This window comes from Vitis vinifera, chromosome 18 (genome assembly GCF_030704535.1).
Source record: "Vitis vinifera cultivar Pinot Noir 40024 chromosome 18, ASM3070453v1".
Classification (NCBI taxonomy): Eukaryota; Viridiplantae; Streptophyta; class Magnoliopsida; order Vitales; family Vitaceae; genus Vitis; species Vitis vinifera.
Window position 1 is genome coordinate 4048360 of NC_081822.1, and position 24167 is coordinate 4072526.

Genomic DNA, 24167 nt, shown 5'->3' on the forward strand with positions numbered 1-24167 from the left:
GAAATAAAAGGGAGTACCCCTGTTTTATCCATCTATATATAGATATGTTTTACGCCATTAGTCTTATATGGTGGATGCCATTACTCGTCTGGTCGGACAAAATGATCTGGAGAAATGTGCTTTCCAAGAGGAAGGCGACAAAGAAGGGAAAAGGGGAGGAAGAAATGTGGGGTGTGTGTGAGCCAGGGTCCATGTCTGTGGAAAAGGACTTCGGGGCCAGGAGAGGGGCGGCTTCACATATCACGCCAGGTATGATAATTGTATGTGTCATACAAAATGATTGCGACAATCCAATACAAGATTTCTTAAATTTCTCAGCTTCTGCCTTGGAATTGTGGAATATGGTGAGCTTAGAATTATGAACTCTTCTGCAAACTATGATGTTAAATTACTTGTAGGCTTGTAGCAACAACCCAAGGGCATCCCAGAGTCACAACGTCATGAAATATAGTTGTGAACTTCATTACATCTATATTACATCACAAAAACAGCTTATTCTGTGGAATAATTGAGGCAACATAAAGGCATCAACAGCTGCTAAAATTGACCATTTTAGAGCTGCATGCATCTACAGCTTCCCCAACACTGAGGAAAATCCAGTCTTTCCCAATTTTATCTACAACTTTGGCTAACTTCAACTTGTGTATCACTTGCCACCTTGGATTGGCTACTGCTAACTGCACGTACAACAATGGAAATTTGTTTTAGAGCCCCTGGAACCATGGATTAGCCGAAATGTTACATACTAAAGAACTTGTGTCTTACATGTATGTTATGTGAAACCAACTTATTGTACACTTCTTGTAGCGCACAGATTCCCGAAGTGTCAATGTTCATGACAGCTGCCATCACATACAGCCAAACCATTTGGTTAAATATATACGCATATGATTGAAGAGGTAGTCATGGAAACAGGTAAATCACGTCACAACTTACTGGACATGTCAAGGATTACTGCTTGAGTTCTTTCCTTTGAGTTTTCTTTGCCTTCTTCGTCTTTTTCAGTCACCCTCTTCATTATTCTAAAACAAATAACCATGACTATGAGCTTTTTGTTCGTTAGATTAAACGGGGACTCTCTCTCTCTCTCTCTCTCTCTCTCTCTCTCTTTTCTCTCTTTTATGAAAACACATGTGAGAAGACACGCACCTTTCTCTTACGAAATTGGCATTAGCAAAGCAAAGCAATCCGGAGTTGATGCGAACAATCAAGATGCCTGGAGTTTTGATGGCCATGGGATATTGATTGATGTCACAGAAGATATCTGTTCCAGGGAGTTTGCCCAATCCTTCTACGCTGGGCCTAATGGAATTTAGTATTATCTTTGCAAATGAGATTGTTACCTGCATGCAGTCATTTCAAGACATTATTTCAGTAGAAAATAATCCATCAGATAGGGGGACATATATTGACTCTCAGTTCATCTCTGCAGTTCTATCTGTTCCCAATAGAATAATACCATGTTGATAATGAAAACTCAACTCAGCAGGTCCGGCATTTACCAATCAAATTCTAGTGATGTAGGTAAAAGTGATTTAAGAAAGTTGTGACATTAATGGCACCTGCATCAGACAGGCTCACCCGGCCCCCTACCCCATGCACAGAAAGACAGGACTGGTGGTGGGGTACAAGTTGCAAGCAACAGGATTGCGCCAAAATGAGGGTTTTGGAAGGTCTGGAACAGGAACTCTGAGACCTAATCAGATTGCCTTTACATTTTCAACCCACCTCAATTATGAGATGGAACCCACCAGTCACAAGACGCCACTTCTTCCACATCTAGCTTTGAGCCAATCTATTTGATATAGAGACACTAGGATTCTATTTATTAATTAGTGTAGGATAAATTTAAGCATGAATGTGTGTTGCAGATTATTTGAGGAAACTTATCATATTGTGTTAAGTGCCAAATTAGAAGTCATTATTATTATAACATTTTTGGCAACTATGGTATTCTTGGCAGTGTTGTCACCTCAACACAGATGCATAGTTTCATAATGATTTACCATAAAGTTGGGAAATTAAGAGGGGGAATAGAAAAGGTTACCGCAGCTAGAAGACCAATCTCCACTGATACAAACAGAACTCCAAAGAAGGCACCGGCACAAGCAAGGAAGTCCATTTTGTCTACCTTCCAGATATGGTAAGCTTCAGGTATGTCAATCAGTCCAGGGAGAGCTGATAGAATAATTGAAGCAAGAATGGCAATTGGGGTGAAGTACAATAGCCTAGTTAACAATTCCAGTGATAAAAACACTGCAATGGCCATTACTATGTTTGATACCACTGTTTCACATCCTGCACTGAAATTTACGGCGGTCCTCGAAAAAGAACCTGCAGAAATTTACCCAAGGTGCCGATCAAATTATTGGCTTCACAGAGTCGCATGCACTTTTATTTTCTTTTCTGAGATAGTGGTAAGTTAGGTATGATAGGCTCAAAAGTAGAAGTCACCAAAGAATTCAGCTCACCAGTTGCTACATAGCAAGAGGTCAAAGATCCTGCAATATTCATGAAGCCCATGGCTACCATTTCCTTGTTCCCATCAAGGTGGTAGCCTCTAATGGAAGCAAACGATCGGCCAACAGCAATGGCTTCCTGAGAACAAAGGTTGAATCAAGAGTTTAAAAAAGAGTTACATCATGAATGGACAAATGAAAAAAATTAGTGGAGAGACGGATTCAACAGTAGGGACTCACAGTGAGAGCAACAATGGCAGAAACTAATCCAATTTTGGCTGCTTGTCCCACATGTTGCCCACTAAACTGTAATTCGTGAGCAGAAATCGGGTTCAAGCCTCGTTTGATGTGCTTTACTATCTTAACACCATGCTCATCTGCCTTTGTCAGGAAGACTATAGCAGTAGATAAAACAACCGATATCAGAGGAGCAATCGCTGGCAACCAGAAAAGCTTTTTGTTCCTTCTACCCTGCAGTTAAGTCAGAGTTATTTAACTTAGATGAAGGAAGCAGGAAAGAAAATATCTTTAAACATGGCTAATTGGAGGGTTTAAGTATTCTATTACTTACAATAAACCTGGTAAATAGGATGAAAATCAGGAATGAACAACCGAGGACAAAGTTCAGGGGGTACCACTGTCAGGGAAAGCAAAAAAGGAGAGGTGGACCATCAAAACTTTGGAGCAAGAAATTAAGCACATAAAGAGATTATTACCAAATATGCATAATAACACATCTATTCTGCTACTCTTGGCAATTATTCAAAGTAATAAAAAATAATATAAAGAATGAAGCAGGGGTTTAAAGAAGGGGCCTGTGGATTATCTCCTATAGACAAACGTACTTGATGATGAAGTGACCTGAAAACAGCCTCCAACACTGAAACAACATCAGTTTTGGTGGTGAAGTGACTGATTCCAAGTAGCCCCTTCAGTTGTTGAAGGCCAATGACAATGGCTGCACCTCCCATGAATCCAACAATGGCAGCATGTGAGAGAAAATCCACCAGAAAACCCAGCCTGCAGATAACAAAAAGCTACTTGTTTAAGGAAAAATAAGCACTAGCCTCCATGATCAATAAAAAGGGAACATTCGCTTCAAGAGGAAGATCCACCTGAACAATCCAAATATGAATTGGAAGGTACCGGCAAAGAAAGTTACTGTCAAGACGAGCTTTCTGTAGGCAACGGCATTAGCTACAGGATCTACTACATTCTGAATCATCGAAGACAGCAGCAAGGAAACCACAGCTACCGGTCCAATGGCTATCTCTCTTGAGCTTCCCATTAAAGCATAAACCAGAGGCGGAACCACGCTTGTGTCTGCAACCCATCACAACATTACATATTGATACTATAAAAAAAAAAATTAAAAAAAGAAAAAAAGTATCAAATCTATCATGCTTGTTTCTTGCATAATTATTAGGCTGCCAGTTTTTTAATAAGAGAAGCTCCAAGCATAATTGAAGTGGCATACATGGAGTAATTAACTGAACTGAATTCATCTACTTACATAGACCATACTGAGGTGCGAGGTTCGCCAGAGTTGCATATCCGATGCTCTGCCCAACAAATTCATAAGAAGTATATGAGTGACATGTTCAACAAATTCATAGAGGAAAAAGACGGAGAGAAATCATGTGTGTACCTGAGGAATGCTTAAACTTGCTAGAGTTAAGCCTGCCATTAAATCGTTTCTGAACTTTGTAGCCTTGTAATTTCTTCCCCAGGTAAGAATTGGGAATAGACCATACAAGAATGAAACAACACCTGCGGCTGTAGATCGAGTTTGCTTTGTGGAGGATGAAGAGTGCTTGCCTCCATTAGGAAAAACAGCCGATTTTATTGAACTGACAATCTCATGGCATAGACCTGGCGGTTCAGGGGAATTAAGCACCCACTCAGCCCTCTGAGTCTTGCTACCATCTTCAATGTTGAGCTGCTGTTGCTGCTCCATGGGCATGGAGAGGGTCTCTGTCTGTAATGAGTGCATGATATGCTGAAGTGTTTGGGAGAGCTCCTAGAGCTGGTCTTTTGTAGTAAACTCTGCAACCTCCTGGAATATGACTTAGTTCAAAACCAACCCGAAAGCCCAAGAAACACGTCAAAATAAAGAAATAAATCAAATAAAGTTAAAAGCCCTTATCAATATCCACTCACCATGTCATTGTCACTGGAGTTTTGTAATGATTTTAACCATCTGATCATTTTGCATTCTATTTTCAGGAATGCTCATCTTAAAAGTTAAAACAATCCCACTTGGCTCATTTCACATATGTACCGATTCTCCTATGAACTAATGCCAGTATCAAAGTACTCCCACCATTATGCATGCAAGAACCAGTTCCTGATATATTAAATAAAGAAAATCAAACTACTCTCTTCAAAGGACCTTCATGTTAAAATTAAAGATACTAATGTACATCTTCAAAAACAAAAGAAGCCTAGACTAGCCCCAAGCGACAATGGTAGTAGTTGTTGGACTATGAACTCAAGCATCTTTCTTCATTCATTACCTGACAAACCTCCTCGACTACATGTAGAGTAAGCCAACGCAGTTGTTCACTTGTTCTAGACCTTGGATAAGTCTCCTGAATAAGAAATTGCGCCGACTTCAATGTATTATTGCTGTCCATAATTCACTATTTTTTCTAATGCCACGGGCAGTTCTATCAATGTGGGCCTCCTGGGTTTCCACACAAATGCACGTAGGCCCATGCCTATAGATTCTTCAAAGTGAAATGGGAGCATATATACACCAGCATATGTTTTTTCGTATCATCCCCAGTCCACTCCTTTATGGTGCAGTCAAGCTACTACCAGTTTTTTTTAACCAGAAGATAAGGAATTAATTCATGGGACAAAAGAAACGGGGAGGGGGGAGGTGAAAGAGCAAGTCCCAAAATTATTTTCTGTAGCTTCTGCTGGACTTCTGGAATAAATAAAAAGTGGGGTGGCGATATATATCATTTGGAAATAGTAATAGTTTAATGATTTGATTTATCAGATCAAGGAGACCCTTGCTTGGTGGGTGTTCCAGCAACTGGTGCCGGAGATGGATTGGAATTTGGAATATTGTCGAACCCATTAAGCATTCATCATTGTAATTGTGTCATCATCAGCAGAGTCCATTAACGCGATTTCTCCTAACCCATATACGGACGGGTTTCACGTGTGGGTTAGCCATACATGGATTTGTTTCATACTTGCACTTAGCTAATTATGGGCACTGGTCTCACATGATGGGATCAGCTCCAAAGGTAACTACAAAAACCTAGTATGAAATAGGTAGTTTTGTTCTGTGAATTTTCGCCATTCAATTCAGCATATTCTTTTTTTCTTAATGGGCATTATATTATGGAAACCTCATTTATAAAGAAATAAAAAAAATTAAAAATTAAAAATAAAAATAAAAAGACATCTCAGTGTTCAATCATTTCATTCATTTTATCTTCATATCAAATTAATTTTTGAGAGATTTGGACTTCCTATTTCAAAACCTTAAACAATACTATTCTCACGGAGGACCATATACCTTTCCCCCCCTTTATTCGTCTTTATTTATTTGTGTTTTAATGGCCAGTCATGAGTTACGACTAGTCTTCATTAGTTTGACATACCAGAACTCAAACTTTAAGAAAGGTCAATAAAATTAACAAAAGAAAAAATAGAAAAAAAGGCATTATCACCTTACAATCGATTGTATTAGTAGTAATAAGAGAGCAAAATCCACGTTTTAACGTAATTTATTTATAATTTTAAGCATACCAAAATTATCTTAATCTAATTGCTTCATATATTCAATTAATAGTAAGCTTTATTAGTTTCTCTAATTAAACAGCTGAAAGTTAGAGGTTTGTGAAACTTGAATGAATGAAACCTATTTGAGTAATTGAACCCCTTTGGTTTATGTACTCGAAGCAAGTTGCCAACTTGCCTTTGATGGAAGCAGGACAAGAAATCGTTCCATTAAAATCTTGTGATTACGTTGAGTTGGGATGGTTATTTTGGCCTTGATAGCCAACCTTTTTCAATGAGCTATGTTGTAGTATGTGGTTCATATTGAGTGAAAGACATATGAAGAAAAAAATGGCAAATGCCAAGGTGGAGTAGAGTGGAATGAAGAGGGCGAACTCGTGGACTAGGCAATCTGCCAAATCATGTTAAATCTGTGTGTTCTTTTCGTTTTTTTTCTCTAATTTTCCACTAGGAATCATTAAACGAAAATCAACAAACTGCTTTCAAATGCTTTTTACGGTGGGAGTCGATTCTCAAAACTGCAATGACGGGAGGAGTCAGTATCGGGGGGACAAAACATTCCTAATATCAGCGATTACCTTGGGCTCATGGTAATCCACGTCGCTGCGCCCAAGAATATGTCTATATAGGACCACAAGCACCATGACCATGGACATAATTGGACCACCATGATGAGCAAAAAAAAAAAGGAAAAACCAATCACATTTCCAAGTGGATAGTCGTGGATATTTTGGAGGCTATTGAGGTAAATATGTGGTGACAGGGGGCCGAGGAAGGAATTGGATGTTTGAAGATGAAAACAGAGCAGCACACACTACGTGGTTGGATATGGTTTGTGTCTCAAAAGGGCATTCCACTGATGCACTCAAACTCTTGACCGAATAAAGGGACGAATGGAGGAGGTTGATGTGGGTGGGGATGGAGGAATGGTCCCCATTGCTCCAATCAAAAGTCCACAGGAGGAGCAGTCCAGTTCTGGGTACTGCACTTCTGCCTCGTGGTTAATTCCGGCCAGTTGCGATAGTGCTCCAGTTCCCAGGCCGACCCACTATCTTGATTCCCATTTGTTGCACCTCTTTTTCAATTTTCACTCTCACCTGCCTTATTCCGTCAACGGTCCTTGTCCTCATCTTTCACTTTCATTTTCCTTTCTCAGGGGATGTTTACTCTATGTCTCCGGTACTTGGGGTATCCCGTACAACCTTGTGTTTACTCCATTCCTCACCACCTGCATCCAATGACAGCACGCACATTGTACTGAATCAGAGCCTAGCGTCTTTCAATTTTGGTTGAGCCGTGCCTAGGAGACGCATTATATTCTCTCTCTTGTAGAGGAGTAGGACGATGATACCTTTGCTTTATCTGTATGCTCATTTTCAAAGATGCTTTTTCCTTTGTAATGGACGGTTAGTTTCGTCCATGCCAATCATTTCGCAACTGATAATCTCGAACCAAGAAACTTCATTCCTGATGTATGTCAAGCAATCCGATAAGATTTATAGGCCATATGTCGGTTTAAGAAGAAAAAAAATACAAAAAAACAAAAAAACAATCTTCTCTTACTCTTCAAACGGGCCAATAATCCAGGTGAATATTTTATTATTTTCATTCCTATACTTAGAATTACATCTTATTTACCTAATGTTAGGTGTCTAATAAATTACCTTAATCACTTAAATCATTTAAATAACTTAATATAGTAATTTAAAATTTAAAATAAATTTGAAAAATCAACTTATTAAGTATTATTTAACTTAAAGTCACTTACTAACTATAATTTAATTTAAATTCATTTTAAGTCATATAATGTTAACTATTTGATTTTACTAAAAGCCTTTTTTATGGCATATTTGATATATTATATTGAATAAGGAAAAAAATTATTAACACTATATATGTAGGAGTCTTGCAAACACATTTTAAAGTCAATAAGAATGTATTAAATGTTATGTTTGTATTGATGCAACGATATCTCACATAGGAGAAAGTTTTTTTCTACAATCCCAATAGAACATTAGGTTCTTATTGTGTTCGCATAAAACTTTTGATAGTAAATATATATACACTTCTTTTAACTTAAAGACACATTTTAAAATCATGAGAACTCTTTGAACTCCGAATATATATCTCATAACAATGATGGAGCCAGAGAATTGGTTAAGGGGTAATATCTGAATCTTAGTTTATGGGGGAAAAAAAATTCAAAAGTATTTGCATAGGATAGTCGTAAGTGGTTCTTTTATTCAAAATTTAGGTCAAATCCCTATTGAACCCTAATATTTTTTTTCAAAATTTCAAGGAGGACATTTGGCCCTAATGGGCACTACCTATCTCGTAATTGAGAATGAATTGTTGCAACATACTTTAAAGTCTCATTACAACATACTTCAAAGTCGAGACTAACCAATTTATTATGTAAGATTATAGATAATTTTTGTAAGTTGTCTTTTCTTATCAAAGTACCCAATTTCATGTTAACCCATATTTATTGGCATCAATCATTTTATCACATTATTTAATTTTGGATGCATAATTCAACTGTTATCTATATACTTCAATTAAAAGCGGATATCAACTTTAGCTTTGTTTTATTTGATTCTTTAAACCTTATGTTATCTTTATCTCAAAAGTCACTAAAGAAACTTTAATTGTGAAGCTTAAAAAATCAAGAAGAGTTATCTAATTTACAAATAATAAAAAAAAAAATCTTAAATGTCTACCCATGACTTGGTTGACTGATTGTCTATTTGGGCTTCGAGTTAGATTAAAAAAAATAATAATTTAATGATAGTTACAAAACTATTGATAAATCTATGGTATTTTAGCTGTCTTTTCAAGAGATATTTTTCATATCAATGATACATATTAAAATAAAAAAAAATTGAATTTACACCGAAAATGTCTCTTTAAAAAACACATTCCATAATTCCATAAAATTGAATTTATATTAAAAGTGTTTCTTCAAAAAAACATGTTTTCATAAGTTTTTTTATTTAATCATACACGTTAAAAAATTGAATTTATATTAAAGATATTTCTAGAAGAGACATCTTTCCACAATACCACAAAATCGACTTTATATTAAAGGTGTCTTTTCAATAAATATCTTCCACAATTTTCATATCAGCTACATAATGGAAAAAAAAAAAAATGAATTTACGCGAAAGGTGTCTCTATAATTCTATAAAATTGAATTTATATTAAATGTATCTTTTAAAGAAACATCTTTCATAATTTTTATATCAACCACCAATCGAAAAAATTGAATTTATAATAAATGTGTCTTTTTAAGAGACACCTTTCAATATGAATTTAATTTTATAAAATTGTGAAAGGTGTTTATTTACGAAAAAAATGTTTATTTACGAGACTCCTTTAATATAAATTTAATTCCGTTGAATTATGAAAAATGTCTTTTGAAAAGATGTTTTTAAGTATAAATTCAAAATTTTTTTTCGGTGTGATTGATATAAAAATTGTGAAAAATGTTTTCTTAAGAAACACCTTTAATATAAATTTAATTTTGTAAAATTATGAAAACTTTAGTATAAATTTAATTTTCCTAATGTATATAACTATAAAAAATTATAAAAAAGTGTCTCTTATAGAAAATGTTTATGTAAAAGACACTTTTAATGTAAATTTAATATTTTTATCATATATCTTTAATATAAAAATTGTAGAGGTTAAAGAAACACATTTCAATATGATAAAAAATATCGTAGATTTGAAAATATTATTCATGCTGGATTTTAAAAAGTTAATTTTAAATTCATCATGATTTTATCATAAATCCACCTATAACTTATGTTTGAATGATCATGCATTAATGCTAGAAAGATACACTTAGATACGCCCGACTAATTAGCATGATAAAATCATGCCATCTCGTTGAAAAGAGGGAATGAGGAGACGTTGACTCATTTTGGGTTTAAACTAATGGAGAAGGGGTTTGGATCATTGGCCTATAGTATGAGCAAAGAGCCATCCTACCATGACAGTGATTTTCAATTAGAATATTTTCTCAATCCCTTTAGTTTACCAACTTCTAGAATAAGAATTAAGAATTGAAAAGAAGTAACTTAATACATATCTGATCTACTTCAGACTTGCTTTTTCTTAGGCTAGGGGATATCTAAGGCGTGAAAGCTACCAAGTATTATTGTAAGCCATTCCCCCTTTTTAAGAGCCAATAAGACTGAGCCTAAATTCCAGCCCTCTAAATGGACTTTCAGATCTTTTTGGATTTTTTGCTTGTTTATTGGCTGTTTCTCTTAGAAGAATTTTGAAGATAACGGTTAAGAATTTGAAAAGTTTTCATATAATAATTATAATAATATTGGTTGGTATGCTTACGTGGAAAGACAAATATGTTTGAAAACAAAACAAAAATAAGGATATTCGTGTATCTTCGAAAAAATTATATTCTTGTCCAAGGAGGCCCCGGCCTTCCAACTAGTTGACTTAGCAATCAAATTCCGAAGCACACTGTATAACCATATGTCCAAAACACCGGCAATGCGGCTGACTTTTGTTTTTAATATTTTTATTCTATTTATTTTTATTTTTTAAAATGATTGAGGATGAAATTGGCCTTATCCGCCTATCAAAAGACAAGTTGTCTCTGCTCTTTCCTTTCTCACCTGTAAGTTGACGTTTCCTAACAACCATTGGGGTCTCAGATCTCTGTAAGAGAATGAATTGAGAGCTTAGTTTGGGAAGAAGGTGGGCTATGGTATTGGGGTTGCTGATAAGGCACCAAGGTCAAGAGGACATCCGTTAGTCTCATTCTCAAAAGTCAACTTACACATATTTCATACTAAAATGTTTTAAATTCCTTTTATATATATTTGAGACTAATGTATGGTTTAAAATTTAGTATGTAATTTATTTATTAAAGGGGTATTTAGTAAAATTTAATACTTATTATTTAATAATTTAAATTGATTTTAAATTAAATTATATTTAAATTGTTAACTTAAAAATTATTACTTAATCTTTATTTTAAGTATTAAGATTGTTTGATAAAATTAACTTAAAATTTATTTTAAATCATCAAATTGACATATTTATTTTTTTAAATTATAATTAAGATAAAAAATGTTAAGTAATATTAGATGTCATGAAATAATAAAACAAATCAGGGTAAATGAAAGTAAAAATAAATTAATTCTTTTTACTTATTATTTAAAGTTGTTTTTTATTTTAAGTTATATAATTAAGTTATTTTACCAAAGATACTTAATGATTTAAATTAAATTATTAAGTTACTTTAAGTTATTAAGTTGGTTTGCTAACCACCCACTAAGTTTTATTATTATTATTATTAAGTCATTTTTTTTGTTTTGTAAAATAAGTAAATAAACAAATAAAAAAGTACATGAGAAATAAAGTTACGATATATGAGATATATGTCTTTAATATCTTAATATTAAAATAACATATATTATGTATAAAATATAAAATAAAACATCTCACTACTTATCATATGTTATATTTGAATATAAAGTATAATATTTATGAAATAACTTATTTTATTTTATCATCAATCAAGTATGAAATAAAATATATTATATAAAATAATTTATCATATTTCATATTATATCCTACCAAGTATAACCTCACTAGCAACCATTATTTTAAAAAATCCTTATATGGAAGAGCATCAATTATCGATAATAATCTTTAGATCAAGCCAATTAAAGTGAGAAGGAAAAGCAGAATCACAAAGACCAAGTCAGACCTAGGAAGGTTATTGGACCCAAAAGTTCATCAATTGAGTAAAGAATAAATGGGATAAGCTGACTCAATAAGAGGTAGGGAGGGAAAGTTAGAGTGGAGGTTATAATTTCTAAACTAAGGTGAAGCTAATAAGGCATTTTCCGATTCGAGCCATGCGGCTCATACACGTTACATGTGCACCATTTCAAGTCTAACTCACCCAACTACGTGCCAAGAATTATCCATATCTACAAACCATTATTTAAAAAAAGCCTTATATGGAAGAGGCTTCTCACCTAGTATATTTTCAAGTTTTAATATTCAAGATTACAATTTAATAAGTAATTTTTTATTTATTTGTTATTAATAATTATATTATTTATCTAATATATAAAAATAATTTGAATATATTAAGTAATAAATATGTTAATATTATTTTACAATATATTAAACATATATGTATTTTTTATTTTATCAACTATAAATTTACAATTTTCTAATTAAGATTTTTTTATTTTCCAAGAAGAGAAACAAATAGAAAAACATGATAAAAAATAAATTTATAATATATGAAATATATACATACCATATATGCAAGGGATATAAAAAGAAGGTTGATTAATATATGTCACCAAAATATGTCTGAGTGATGAAATAAAATATATTATTTCCTTTCCAAATAAATATAAAATATGATATGTTATTAGCATTTTTTCATATTCCCCATAATATTTGACAAAGTAATTATAACCTTAGAGGGATCCATTAGATTGGTTCATTATTTAGAAAAAAACTATTTTTAAAAAAAGAAAAATCCCATATATGAAAGAGGTTCCACAACTAATATATTTTTACTTTTTTTTATTTGAATAAATAAAAGTTATATTACACTCATGTTAAAAAAGTTTAAATCTCTTTTGTATTATTTCGAAATTGTAGTAATTTTTATTTTTTTTAATAATATTTATGATTAAAATGTTTAATTTTTTAAAATAAAAAATATAATATTATTTTATTCAATATAGAAAAAAATTATATATATTAAGGAATAAATATATTAGAATACATATATATATATATATATATATATATATATATTAGTTTTGCAAAAGAAATAAATAAACAAATAAAAAATACAGTGAAAAATAAATTTATGTAATAAAAAATATAAGTTTTTTTTTTTTTTTTTTTCCCTCTTTACGGATTAAACTAATGGAACTCAACAGTCAACTCCGGAGGCCGAGTAAGTGAATCGGGTCGCGATCCCGGCCTGGTTCGACCTTGCCAACGTCGGCATCGGTGGGAGAAGGACATGTGGGGCCGTTGGGACCAAGAAAGCGACACGTGGCCACAAGGCAGCTGGAAAGGCACTCTACCGTTTACTTTCGTCAACCACGTGGGAACATCAGTTTGAAAATTTCATTACTGACGCTGCCTTCCAAAAAGGCACAAACCTAACTAACACCGTTACAAACTTACAACTTGCCTTCCAAATGAAAGGAAATCTAAAATACACTGAAGGGTCTCTTTGTTTTAGACTTCTAATCTTGTTTCATGTCCCAACAGGCTGTATCACATTTTCTCTGCAACCAAACAGGGTATTAAGAGTTGTACGTGTGCACGAGGAGACCGCCTTTTTGGGAACGTTCCGTTTGATTGATTTTGCTTAAATATTTGGTTTGGTTGGGCTGACGATGAGGGAGTTTTTTATACGGCACAAATCGAAAGAGAATCGGAAGGGCTGAGGTGGGAAACTTTCTGTTCATTGAACCTGGACGGGATTCGGGGTTCGCTGTGATCTTCTGCGGGGATTGGTTGATATATATTTTAAAATATTCCTGAAATTCAAGGACCATCGATCGTGGGCAGCTGAAGTGATAGCTGATATTGGGTATTCTTGTTTTTCAAAAGGGTAATTTAGAAGTGTTACTTTTTAGCTTTTTGGGTGATTTGTTCTCTTCCTCTTTTCCTGCTTTGTTTGCTTTGTTTTAAGAGGTTTTTGTGTTAAAGTTGATTTATGAAGCGGGGCGACCATTTCTAGCTATCATTGTATCCTCCACTATCAATGGCTTTCGTGAAAAGCGTTTCGAGGTCAGATGTAGGCTTTATTATAGCATTTGTTCTGAAAAGATCATGTAAATTGCCCAAATACCCATTCACAAAAAGCTTATTCAGTTTCTGGGTTTTGCTTCATTTGATCATTTAATTCATGATTTATGTTGCGGGGGTGGCAGTCAGATAGGTCGATTATTATCATATCTTCCATTTTTTCTAAAGGCCATTTAAGTAGAACCCAGAGAAAGAAAATATGGCATCTATTCTCATTGATGACGATGGCTATTTATATACAAATACATTTGAATTCAATTATAATTCAAACTCCATTCCTATTATAATTCAAACTAATAGTTTCAAATTCGAGATTTTATTCTATTATAATTCAAACTAATATATAACAAATAGATAAATATGTAAATTAAGAATAATATTAACTTGCTCTAATATAACCGAGTATATGAATAAAATAGAAATAAAAGTGTGGGTTCAGAATCGAATATCATTGTTGTAATCAGCAACTAGTTAATGGTGAGGTGTTTGATTGATTTAGTCAAGTTGATTTTCACAGTTTCTGAAAGTAGAAAAAGCAACATGGTTGATTATTGATTTCAGCATTTTATCATCTTATAAATCCTGGTAGGGATGACTTGATTCTGTGGTGCTTTGTTTAATTTTATTGCACACTCGGCTGCTGTATTCTGTGTCAATTGCAGTAAGAAAATGCTCTTTTCAAGATGCAAAACAAGGCAGTCAATTCAATAATAACCTGTTCTTAATGAAGTGGGTGGTATAGGTTTTCTTTTTTGTCGTTTGGCTGGTTGTTTATAGGTGTGGTGCCTATAAGCAGTAAATATTCATCTGATTAAGTTGCCACTAATAAGATACCAGAATGATTCAATGTTTTTGTGCAAGTAATCATTTAAAATTGAAAATGGTAAGTTGGATGATCACTTGTGATGGTTGGGAGGGTTGCGTCTCATTTTTTTGAACACCCGGGAGCACCATACATTGGGGAGTTTGTCCAGTTGATACTCTTTAAGAACTTTACAAGAAGATTATAAGGAGAAAACATAATATAGGAAAGGAAGGGAAAATTTGGTGGTTGTCTGTATTGATTCTATGCGCCACATGTACTTCAAGTCAACACCTCCCACAGACTCTATGTACTGTTCTGCAATTTCAGATATCGTGAGGGAGATGATCACTTGCTTACATCAATAATAAGGCTATTGAATAGTCTATATGTCGGTTTTATCAATATTTTAATCTGCCTTAAGTTAGTTGTCAATTTTGTATCTGACTTCTAAGGGATCCAAATTCATAGATTATCACTGTGGATAAGTCTTTCATTCAACCTAACATGTTTGACTGGTAATTCCTTTCAGGCATTCAGGACTTATATAAGGAAGAACTCCACCTTCCTTTCATGCTCAAGAAGGGTCGGCACTTTCTAAGCCTCGAATCATCCAACCCTCCTTTCCCAAGCCTCGTTTGATTCTGCTGGGGTTAGTTTCAATTCTCTCCACCAACGTTGTCAGTTGAACAAAGCTCGTGCCTGCTGTATCAGTAGTTTTTATTCTTCATGAATTTTTCAGCTACATGCAATGTCTTTGAGATGATATGTTTTCCTTGTATAGAACTGTTTAAAACTATAATCAGATGGCTATGTTAGTTTTCATGTAGAAACTTATGACATTCTTCTTGCCTAAGTGCAGTGTTTTAAACTCCTCCATGTTAATCGGCTCAGTTTAGAAATAAGCATCCTTTTTCCCAGTTCATGATTATCTTTCTATTTTTTATGCATTACAGGTTCAGTAGTCCTTGTCTGCAATGGGGCCCCATTCAACTGATGAGGTGCCAGAAGCGAAAGAGGACATTCGTAGCCTGTCATCCTCACACAGACATACGCCGAACTTGCCGTACATGCACAAGGTGGGAGTTCCCCCTAAGCAAAATCTCTTCAAGGAATTCAAAACCACAGTGAAGGAGACGTTCTTTGCAGATGATCCTCTTCGCTCTTTCAAGGATCAATCTAAATCTCGGAAGTTCATTCTAGGCATCCAGGCTATTTTCCCCATTCTTGAATGGGGGAGAAGCTACAACCTAACTAAGTTTAGAGGGGATCTCATTGCTGGACTCACCATTGCAAGTCTCTGCATTCCTCAGGTAGATTAGATGATTAAAAGTGATTTAAACAAAAAGAAAACAAATCCCACATTATTATCCACTGCATTTTAATAATTTGCTAACTGGTAAAACAGGATATCGGGTATGCAAAACTTGCATCTTTGGAACCTCAGTATGGGCTATGTAAGTTCCATATTAATTAAGAACACTATGTTGCCTTCTATTTAGCCTTATTGGGATTTTGTTGTGGTAATTTCCTCTCCTGTTCTAAACTTCTACAGACTCCAGCTTCGTTCCTCCACTGATTTATGCCTTCATGGGCAGTTCAAGAGACATAGCCATAGGGCCAGTTGCTGTGGTGTCTCTCTTACTAGGAAGTCTGCTTCGGGCAGAGATTGATCCCACAGAAAATCCAGCAGAGTATCTGCGGCTTGCATTCACAGCTACATTTTTTGCTGGGATCACACAAGCCACACTTGGATTTTTTAGGTAATCAGAAAAAGTATCTACTTGAAGTAATTTGAAGCCTCAGAGGGAAATTATATCTTAATTGTTTCTTCCTTATGGTTTTGCATCGTTTATATCATTGTTCCATCTCTTTTAAAGGCTTCCAGCTTTCAGTTCTCAATGATAAAATGATGGTGGTTTGGTTTTGTTATCAGATTAGGTTTCTTGATCGATTTCTTATCCCATGCTGCCATTGTTGGTTTTATGGGTGGAGCTGCGATTACAATAGCCCTCCAACAGCTTAAAGGTTTTCTTGGCATCAAGAATTTCACAAAGGAAACTGATATTATTTCTGTAATGCATTCAGTATGGGCCTCAGTTCATCACGGGGTAATCTCGCCTTCCATTTCCATTCCTTTTTTTTTTCCCTCTTTATAGGGGTTCAACCTCTTGGTTAAATCCGAGATATTTGGTTTAGCCTAAGTTACTGAATCTTACATCCACAACATATTTGCAGTGGAACTGGCAGACTATAGTCATTGGGGCTACCTTTTTGGGTTTTCTTCTATTTGCTAAGTACATTGTAAGAGTCCTTAATTTTGATCAATATGCACCCTAAAAATCTGTGGGAGTTTTAAGTTTTTTTCCTTGATTCTCGCGTGATTTGAGGAACAGGGAAAGAAGAACAAGAAATTTTTCTGGGTACCTGCAATTGCTCCATTGATATCAGTTATTCTGTCTACCTTCTTCGTGTACATTACCCGTGCAGATAAGAAAGGTGTTCAAATTGTGAGTGCACTTACTTTTATTATAGTCCTTCCCCTGATTGCTTAAAACATGATCACAATATTAGTAAGTAATAACAGTGATAGTAGAACTCAATACTTCTTTTGATGTATGAAGGTGAAACACATAGATAAAGGAATCAATCCTTCATCTGCAAGTCAAATATATTTCAGTGGTGTTTATCTCCTAAAAGGATTTAAAATTGGTGTTGTGGCTGGTTTGATAGCATTGACGGTAAGCCAATTCCACCCCAGTTTGCAAGAAAATTTTGATAATCAGTTTTGTCTCTTAAATCTTGTCTATCCCATTTTTGTTTGATGTGGGGGTTTTGATGTATGTCAGGAAGCCGTGGCAATTGGCAGAACATTTGCTTCCATGAAGGACTATCAACTGGATGGAAACAAAGAAATGGTGGCCCTAGGAGCAATGAATATTGTTGGTTCAATGACTTCTTGCTATGTGGCAACAGGTGAGAAGAAAACACAAACAAGCTCATAGAAATCTATCTGATTTTGAATGATGATACATGTGAAGTAATGGCAAGAGATGACGATAGCTGATCCACAAAAGAATTCAGGACAAAGAAAGTTCTAATAAATAAATTAAAATTTTCCACCAGCCACTTTATCACAATTGTTTGAAGTGTAGATCAGAATAAGCCTACAACAAAGAAACGGCTAGCAACTGGATAGTTATAATCTTCTGATTGAGTCAAATGTAGCAGGGACATTTTCAATGGTTGGCATTTGGACAGTACTAGAAAGTGATCTAAGAATGGTTAGTACTTTAAACAAATCATACCTACTCTTTTCTTTGCAGGTTCCTTCTCTCGTTCAGCAGTAAACTACATGGCCGGATGCAAGACTGCAGTCTCTAACATTGTGATGTCCTGTGTTGTATTCCTAACCCTGGAATTCATCACACCTCTTTTCAAATACACCCCAAATGCCATTCTTGCTTCCATCATTATATCTGCTGTGATTGGCCTAATTGACTACGATGCAGCAATTCTGATATGGAAGATTGATAAATTTGATTTTGTTGCTTGCATGGGAGCCTTCTTTGGTGTGGTTTTTAAATCTGTTGAGATTGGTCTCTTAATTGCGGTAAAGGGTCAAGATATCTGCCACCTTGAAGTCTTATTGTTCTAGTACATGTTACCGACCTAATTGTCTTGATTCTGTTTTCACCTATTGTTATGGCAGGTTGCCATATCCTTTGCCAAGATCCTCCTACAAGTTACAAGGCCAAGGACTGCAATTCTTGGGAAGCTCCCTAGGACAACTGTTTACAGGAACATCCAACAATATCCAGAGGCAACTAAAATTCCAGGCTTGTTAATTGTGAGGATTGATTCTGCAATCTACTTTTCCAATTCTAACTACGTCAAGGAAAGGTATGGATCCCTTTTACCCTGCCTGTTATTATTTTCAGAACTTTTCAATCTCTTGATGAACTTCTGAAATTGAAAGAAAGTGACCAACATTATCTAGACAATTTATGAGAATCACTGGTAGAAATTGGAACTTTGATGAGGACTTTGATTTCAAGTTTTGGTTTTAGCAAAACTAGAATTATTTAGTGAGGATATGTAAAGTTTGTGACTCAATTAGTGTTGGTCCCACTTGTAAATTGTAATTGACCAACGAAGCACCAAGAGAGTTAAGAATAGAAAATTATAGATGAGACTAAAGTGGTACTTTCTAAAAAGATTATATACAAGTTAAGAATCCAAGAAGGTGAATAGAATATTCCATAAGTTAACATAATTACAAGATAATAAGAATCAGTTTATCGTTTAATTTTAGTGAAATTATATGTTTATTCTATGCCCAATATTTCTGTCTTGATTATGCAACATAATAGGAGGCTTAGGGCTTGTTTAACAACTATTTTTTTATAACAATTTTCTGTTATCCAGAACAAAAAATTAAGAAAACACATTTGTTAACAAAAAGTTGTTTTCTATTTTCTATTTTTTATTCTTAAAAACAGAAATTAACGTTTTTTCAAATAACATCTTTTAAGCGTTTTCAGTTGGATTCACTTGTTTTTTGAGGTTTGTTTTAAAAAATAATTATGCAAACATGTAGAATGAATAAAAATAAAATATTAAACATAAAACTATTTTTAAAACATATTTAAAATATTAAAAATAGGTTAAAAATATTTCATATTTTCAAAAAGACTTTTGTTCTATAAAACATTAGAGAACAATTTTAAAAAATTATCCTTAAAAAACTATTTTTCAGAACTATTTTTGAAAATAGTTACCACACAATCCCTTAGTACTTAAAAATCGGTGGAATGGTGTATGGTGTACCAGCCCTTGTCCAAGTATCTAATTTATCCCTTATCCAACTATCTAATACGCCCCTGCTCCACAACCTAAATTGAGCCCTTCCACTAGCTTTTCTTATGCTCAAAAGTATCAAATTCCTTGCAGGATACTGAGATGGTTGACTGATGAGGAAGAACACTTGAAAAAAGCCAACCTACCAAGAGTTCAATTTTTGATTGTTGAGATGTCCCGTAAGCAAATTTTTGCCAATTTCCTAAACCCCAGTTTTCTATTGACAAGCATGTTGTGTTTTTCCATGCTTATTCCCATTCACATGTATGCTCTCATGTTTGTTGCAGCTGTAACTGACATAGACACCAGTGGCATCCATGCATTGGAAGAGTTACACAGGAGTCTCCTAAAGAGAGATGTCAAAGTAAATACATCCACACTAATTGCCCTCTATGTTTCAAAAAATCCACTTTGTAAAAAACTTAACACGGCAGAATCACATTACGTACTCTTTGGAAACAATTCATGTCTATTATATATTGTATGAGCTTAGAGATTACCTGATTGAAAGCCCCCATGTTTTTGTGCAGCTGGTTCTGGCAAATCCTGGGCAAGTGGTTATCGACAAGCTTCATGCATCCAAGTTCGCAGATGATATCGGCGAGGACAAGATCTTTCTCACGGTTGGAGATGCTGTCGTAACCTGCTCTCCCAAGTTGGCAGAGGAAGTTTAAGCCTTTAAGGTGTTCCAAAAGCAGAAACAAAAAAGAAAAGAATAGAAAAATAATGCAATGTGGGTGAGAGAGAGAGAGAAATGAGATTGGCATCTGTAAATAGTGTTGAAGTGAAGAAAGAGGGAGCTCAGGGTCTGATCCATGGTGGGTGGGGTCACCATACAGGTGGTTGAGTGCGTGGATGGTCCCCCTCTTTTTTCCTCGTCTTTCTTTCCATCATTTTCCCTTTAAGCATAAAAAATGAAGAAGAAAGAAACTGTTATTTCTCAATTTTGGATCAAATTTCAGTTGCATCCCCCACGCCCAAAAGCATCAAATGTTGCAGAGGTCATCAAGCCCCAAAAGCTGTCATCCAAAAATGTCTACATTGTAGTAGGACCCATGATCAATAATTACAAATTTTGATCCTCACCGCCTACTCCATTGCCACCAAATGCTTTTAAGCTTGCGTGAGTTTCAAAATTTTGTAGGAAAAAAAAAAATTCCAACACTCATTCAATGTCATAAAAATTTCAATGATTAAATGATGAACCAATGAGGGATACTAGAAGAAGGCATAAAAGAGAAAGAGGCACTATATATGATTACATCATGCATGCATATCTCATTTATGAGATGATCACAGATTGATCGTCAAGAATTACTTTTCAACAAAAAGCTAATACATCTTTGCTACTTGATTATGTTCAGATCATCAAGCTTATTAAAACATACGGACTTAATTTTCACATACATGTGAGCTAATTGCAAGGGAAAATGAGAGACGAATGAACCAAAGCAAAATTTACCTTGCATCTGGATATGCCTTAAAGTGAAAAGTAGCACCGCAACAAGATGATCCATGAACCTAGCTGCAAATGCCGCCAGATGCATTCATGTTTGTCTTAAGTTTCTCGATAAAATAAGCCCGCCAAAGATCAGCCAAGAGGACTGCTGCAGTGATGAACTACGCATTCACTTAACTTTGCTAATAAAAATAAAAATAAAAATTTTATGTGACTCTTATATGACATGAAGAGGATTATTATGTTAATAAGTTTGAAAAGGTGACATCTTGCCTAGAACAATCCATTCTTAAACTTGAAAAAGATTGAAGGTGACTCAAAATAGTAGTAAGTAATAACAGTGATAAAATGAATGATGTGGGGGTTTTGATGTATGTCAGGAAGCCGTGGCAATTGGCAGAACATTTGCTTCCATGAAGGACTATCAACTGGATGGAAACAAAGAAATGGTGGCCCTAGGAGCAATGAATATTGTTGGTTCAATGACTTCTTGCTATGTGGCAACAAGTGATGTAAGAATGGTTAGTGTTGTATAACAAATCAGACCTACTCTTTTCTTTGCAGGTTCCTTCTCTCGTTCAGCCGTAAACTACATGGCCCGATGCCAAACTACAGTCTCTAACATTGTGATGTCCTGTGTTGTTTTTCTAACCTTGGAATTCATCACACCTCTTTTCAAATACACCCCAAATGCCATTCTTGCTTCCATCATTATATCTGCTGTGATTGGCCTAATTGACTATGAGGCAGCAATTCTGATATGGAAGATTGATAAATTTGATTTTGTTGCTTGCATGGGAGCTTTCTTTGGCGTGGTTTTTTCCTCTGTTGAGATTGGTCTCTTAATTGCGGCAAAGGATCAGGATATCTGCTACCTTGAAGTCCTATTTGTCTAGTCCATGTTACCGATCTACTTGTCTTGAATCTGTTTCACCTATTGTTATGGCAGGTTTCCATATCCTTTGCCAAGATCCTCCTACAATTTACAAGGCCACGGACTGCAATTCTTGGGAGGCTCCCTAGGACAACCGTTTACAGGAACATCCAACAATATCCAGAGGCAACTAAAATTCCAGGATTGTTAATTGTGAGGGTTGATTCTGCAATCTACTTTTCCAATTCTATCTATGTCAAGGAAAGGTGTGGATCCCTTTTACCCTGCCTGTTATTATTTTCAAACCTTTTCAATCTCTTGATGAACTTCTGAAATTGAAAGAAAGCGACCAACTCGTTGTCTACACAATTTCTGAGAATCACCAATTGAAATTGGAATTTTTGATGAGGACTGATGTGGAGTTTGTGCCTGAATTAGTGCTGGTCCCACTTGTAAATTGTAATTGACCAAAGAAGCACCAGAGAGTTAAGACTTAGAAAATTATAGATGAGATCTCAATCCCACTAGGATAAAGTGGTAATTTAAAAAAAGATTATATATAAGTTGAGAATCCAAGAAGGTGAAGTAGAATATTCCAGAAGTTAAACATAACAGCAAGAAAATAATAATCATTGTATGGTTTCATTTCAGTGAAGTACATGTTTATTCTATGCCCAATATTTCTCTTTTGATTATGCAACATAATAGGAAGGTGGGATCGTTAGACCAATCTGGACATGTTTTCATTGTCTAGAGGCTCAGTACTTAAAAATTGGTGGAATGGTGTATGGGGTACCAGCCCTTATCCATGAATCTCTAATCTAGCCCTTATCCAACTATCTAATACGCCCCTAAATTTAGCCCTTCCAACAGGTTTTCTTATGCTCGAAAGTATCAAATTCCTTGCAGGATACTGAGATGGCTGACTGATGAGGAAGAACAGTTGAAAGAAGCCAACCTACCAAGAGTCCAGTTTTTGATTGTTGAGATGTCCCGTAAGCAAATTTTTGCCAATTTCCTAGACCCCAGTTTTCTATTGACAAGCATGTTGTGTTTTTCCATGCTTATTCCCGTTCTCATGTATGCTCTCATGTTTGTTGCAGCTGTAACTGACATAGACACCAGTGGCATCCATGCATTGGAAGAGTTACACAGGAGTCTCCTAAAGAGAGATGTCAAAGAAAATACATCCACGCTAATTGCCCTATATGTTTCGAAAAATCTACTTTGTAAAAAACTTAACACGCAGAATCACATTACGTTCTCTTTGGAAACAATTCATGTCTATTATATATTGTATGAGCTTAGAGATTACCTGATTGAAAGCTCCCAGTTGTTGTGCATCTGGTTCTGGCAAATCCTGGGCAAGTGGTGATCAACAAGCTACATGCATCCTAGTTCGCAGATGAGATCGGCGCGGACAAGATCTTTCTCACGGTTGGAGATGCTGTCGTAACCTGCTCTCCCAAGTTGGGAGAGGAAGTTTAAGCCTTTAAGGTGTTCCAAAAGCAGAAACAGAAAAAAAGGAAAATAATGCAATAGAGAGAAATGAGACTGGCATCTGTATATAGTGTTGAAGCTGAAGAAAGAGGGAGCTCATGGTCTGATCCGTGGTGGGTGGGGTCACCATGCAGGTGGCTGAGTGGGTGGATGGTCCCTATCTTTTCTCCTTATCTTTTTTGCATCATTTTCCCTTTCAGCAGAAAGAAAAAAGAAAAAGAAAAAGAAAGAAACCAGTGTTTCTCAATTTTGGATCAAATTTCAGTTGCATCCGCCACACCCAAAAGCATCAAATGTTGCAGAGGTCATCAAACCCTCAAGGCTGTCATCCAAAAATGTCCACATTGTAGTAGGGCCCATAAACATGATGGCAATAATTGCAAATTTTGATCCTCACCACCTACTCCATTGCCACCAAATGCTTTTAAAAGCTTGCGTCAGTTTCAAAAATTTGTGGAAAAAAAATAAAATTCCAGCACTCATTCAATGTCATCAAAATTTCAATGATTCAATGATGAACCAATGAGGGATACTAGAAGAAGGAATAAGAGGGAAAGAGGCTTATTATATATGACAACAGTATACATGCATATCTCATTTATGAGATGATCACAGATTGATTAT

At 35.0% G+C, this 24167-nt stretch overlaps 3 protein-coding genes across 9 annotated transcripts; 2 read left to right on the forward strand and 1 right to left on the reverse strand.

Moving 5' to 3' along the window:
- Positions 1-366: 366 nt before the first annotated feature.
- Positions 367-4548, reverse strand: LOC100252269 (low affinity sulfate transporter 3). The gene is made up of 12 exons (XM_059734814.1): positions 4108-4548; positions 3973-4021; positions 3575-3782; positions 3305-3479; positions 3031-3096; positions 2700-2930; positions 2472-2598; positions 2043-2334; positions 1150-1338; positions 937-1022; positions 766-842; positions 367-677 (listed from the first exon to the last, which is right to left on the reverse strand). The coding sequence occupies exons 1-12, from the start codon at positions 4450-4452 to the stop codon at positions 528-530; spliced, it is 1995 nt and encodes a 664-aa protein (XP_059590797.1). The 5' UTR covers positions 4453-4548; the 3' UTR covers positions 367-527.
- Positions 4549-13425: 8877 nt separating this feature from the next.
- LOC100233023 (sulfate transporter) lies at positions 13426-20654 on the forward strand. Of its 7 annotated transcripts, NM_001281021.1 has the most exon segments (25): positions 13959-14030; positions 15383-15502; positions 15807-16163; positions 16259-16307; positions 16406-16613; positions 16787-16961; positions 17089-17154; positions 17247-17360; positions 17475-17591; positions 17700-17826; positions 18177-18416; positions 18418-18422; positions 18424-18432; positions 18435-18444; positions 18446-18457; positions 18459-18463; positions 18563-18581; positions 18583-18594; positions 18596-18607; positions 18609-18640; positions 18642-18677; positions 18680-18753; positions 19804-19889; positions 19998-20074; positions 20241-20650. In NM_001281021.1, coding segments are annotated over 23 exon segments (1965 nt in total). In that variant the 5' UTR covers positions 13959-14030; positions 15383-15502; positions 15807-15827; the 3' UTR covers positions 20385-20650.
- Positions 20526-23418, forward strand: LOC109121688 (sulfate transporter 1.2-like). Its single transcript, XM_059735062.1, has 6 exons — positions 20526-20549; positions 20673-20753; positions 21550-21690; positions 22119-22309; positions 22953-23038; positions 23147-23418. The coding sequence occupies exons 1-6, from the start codon at positions 20526-20528 to the stop codon at positions 23416-23418; spliced, it is 795 nt and encodes a 264-aa protein (XP_059591045.1).
- Positions 23419-24167: the final 749 nt, after the last annotated feature.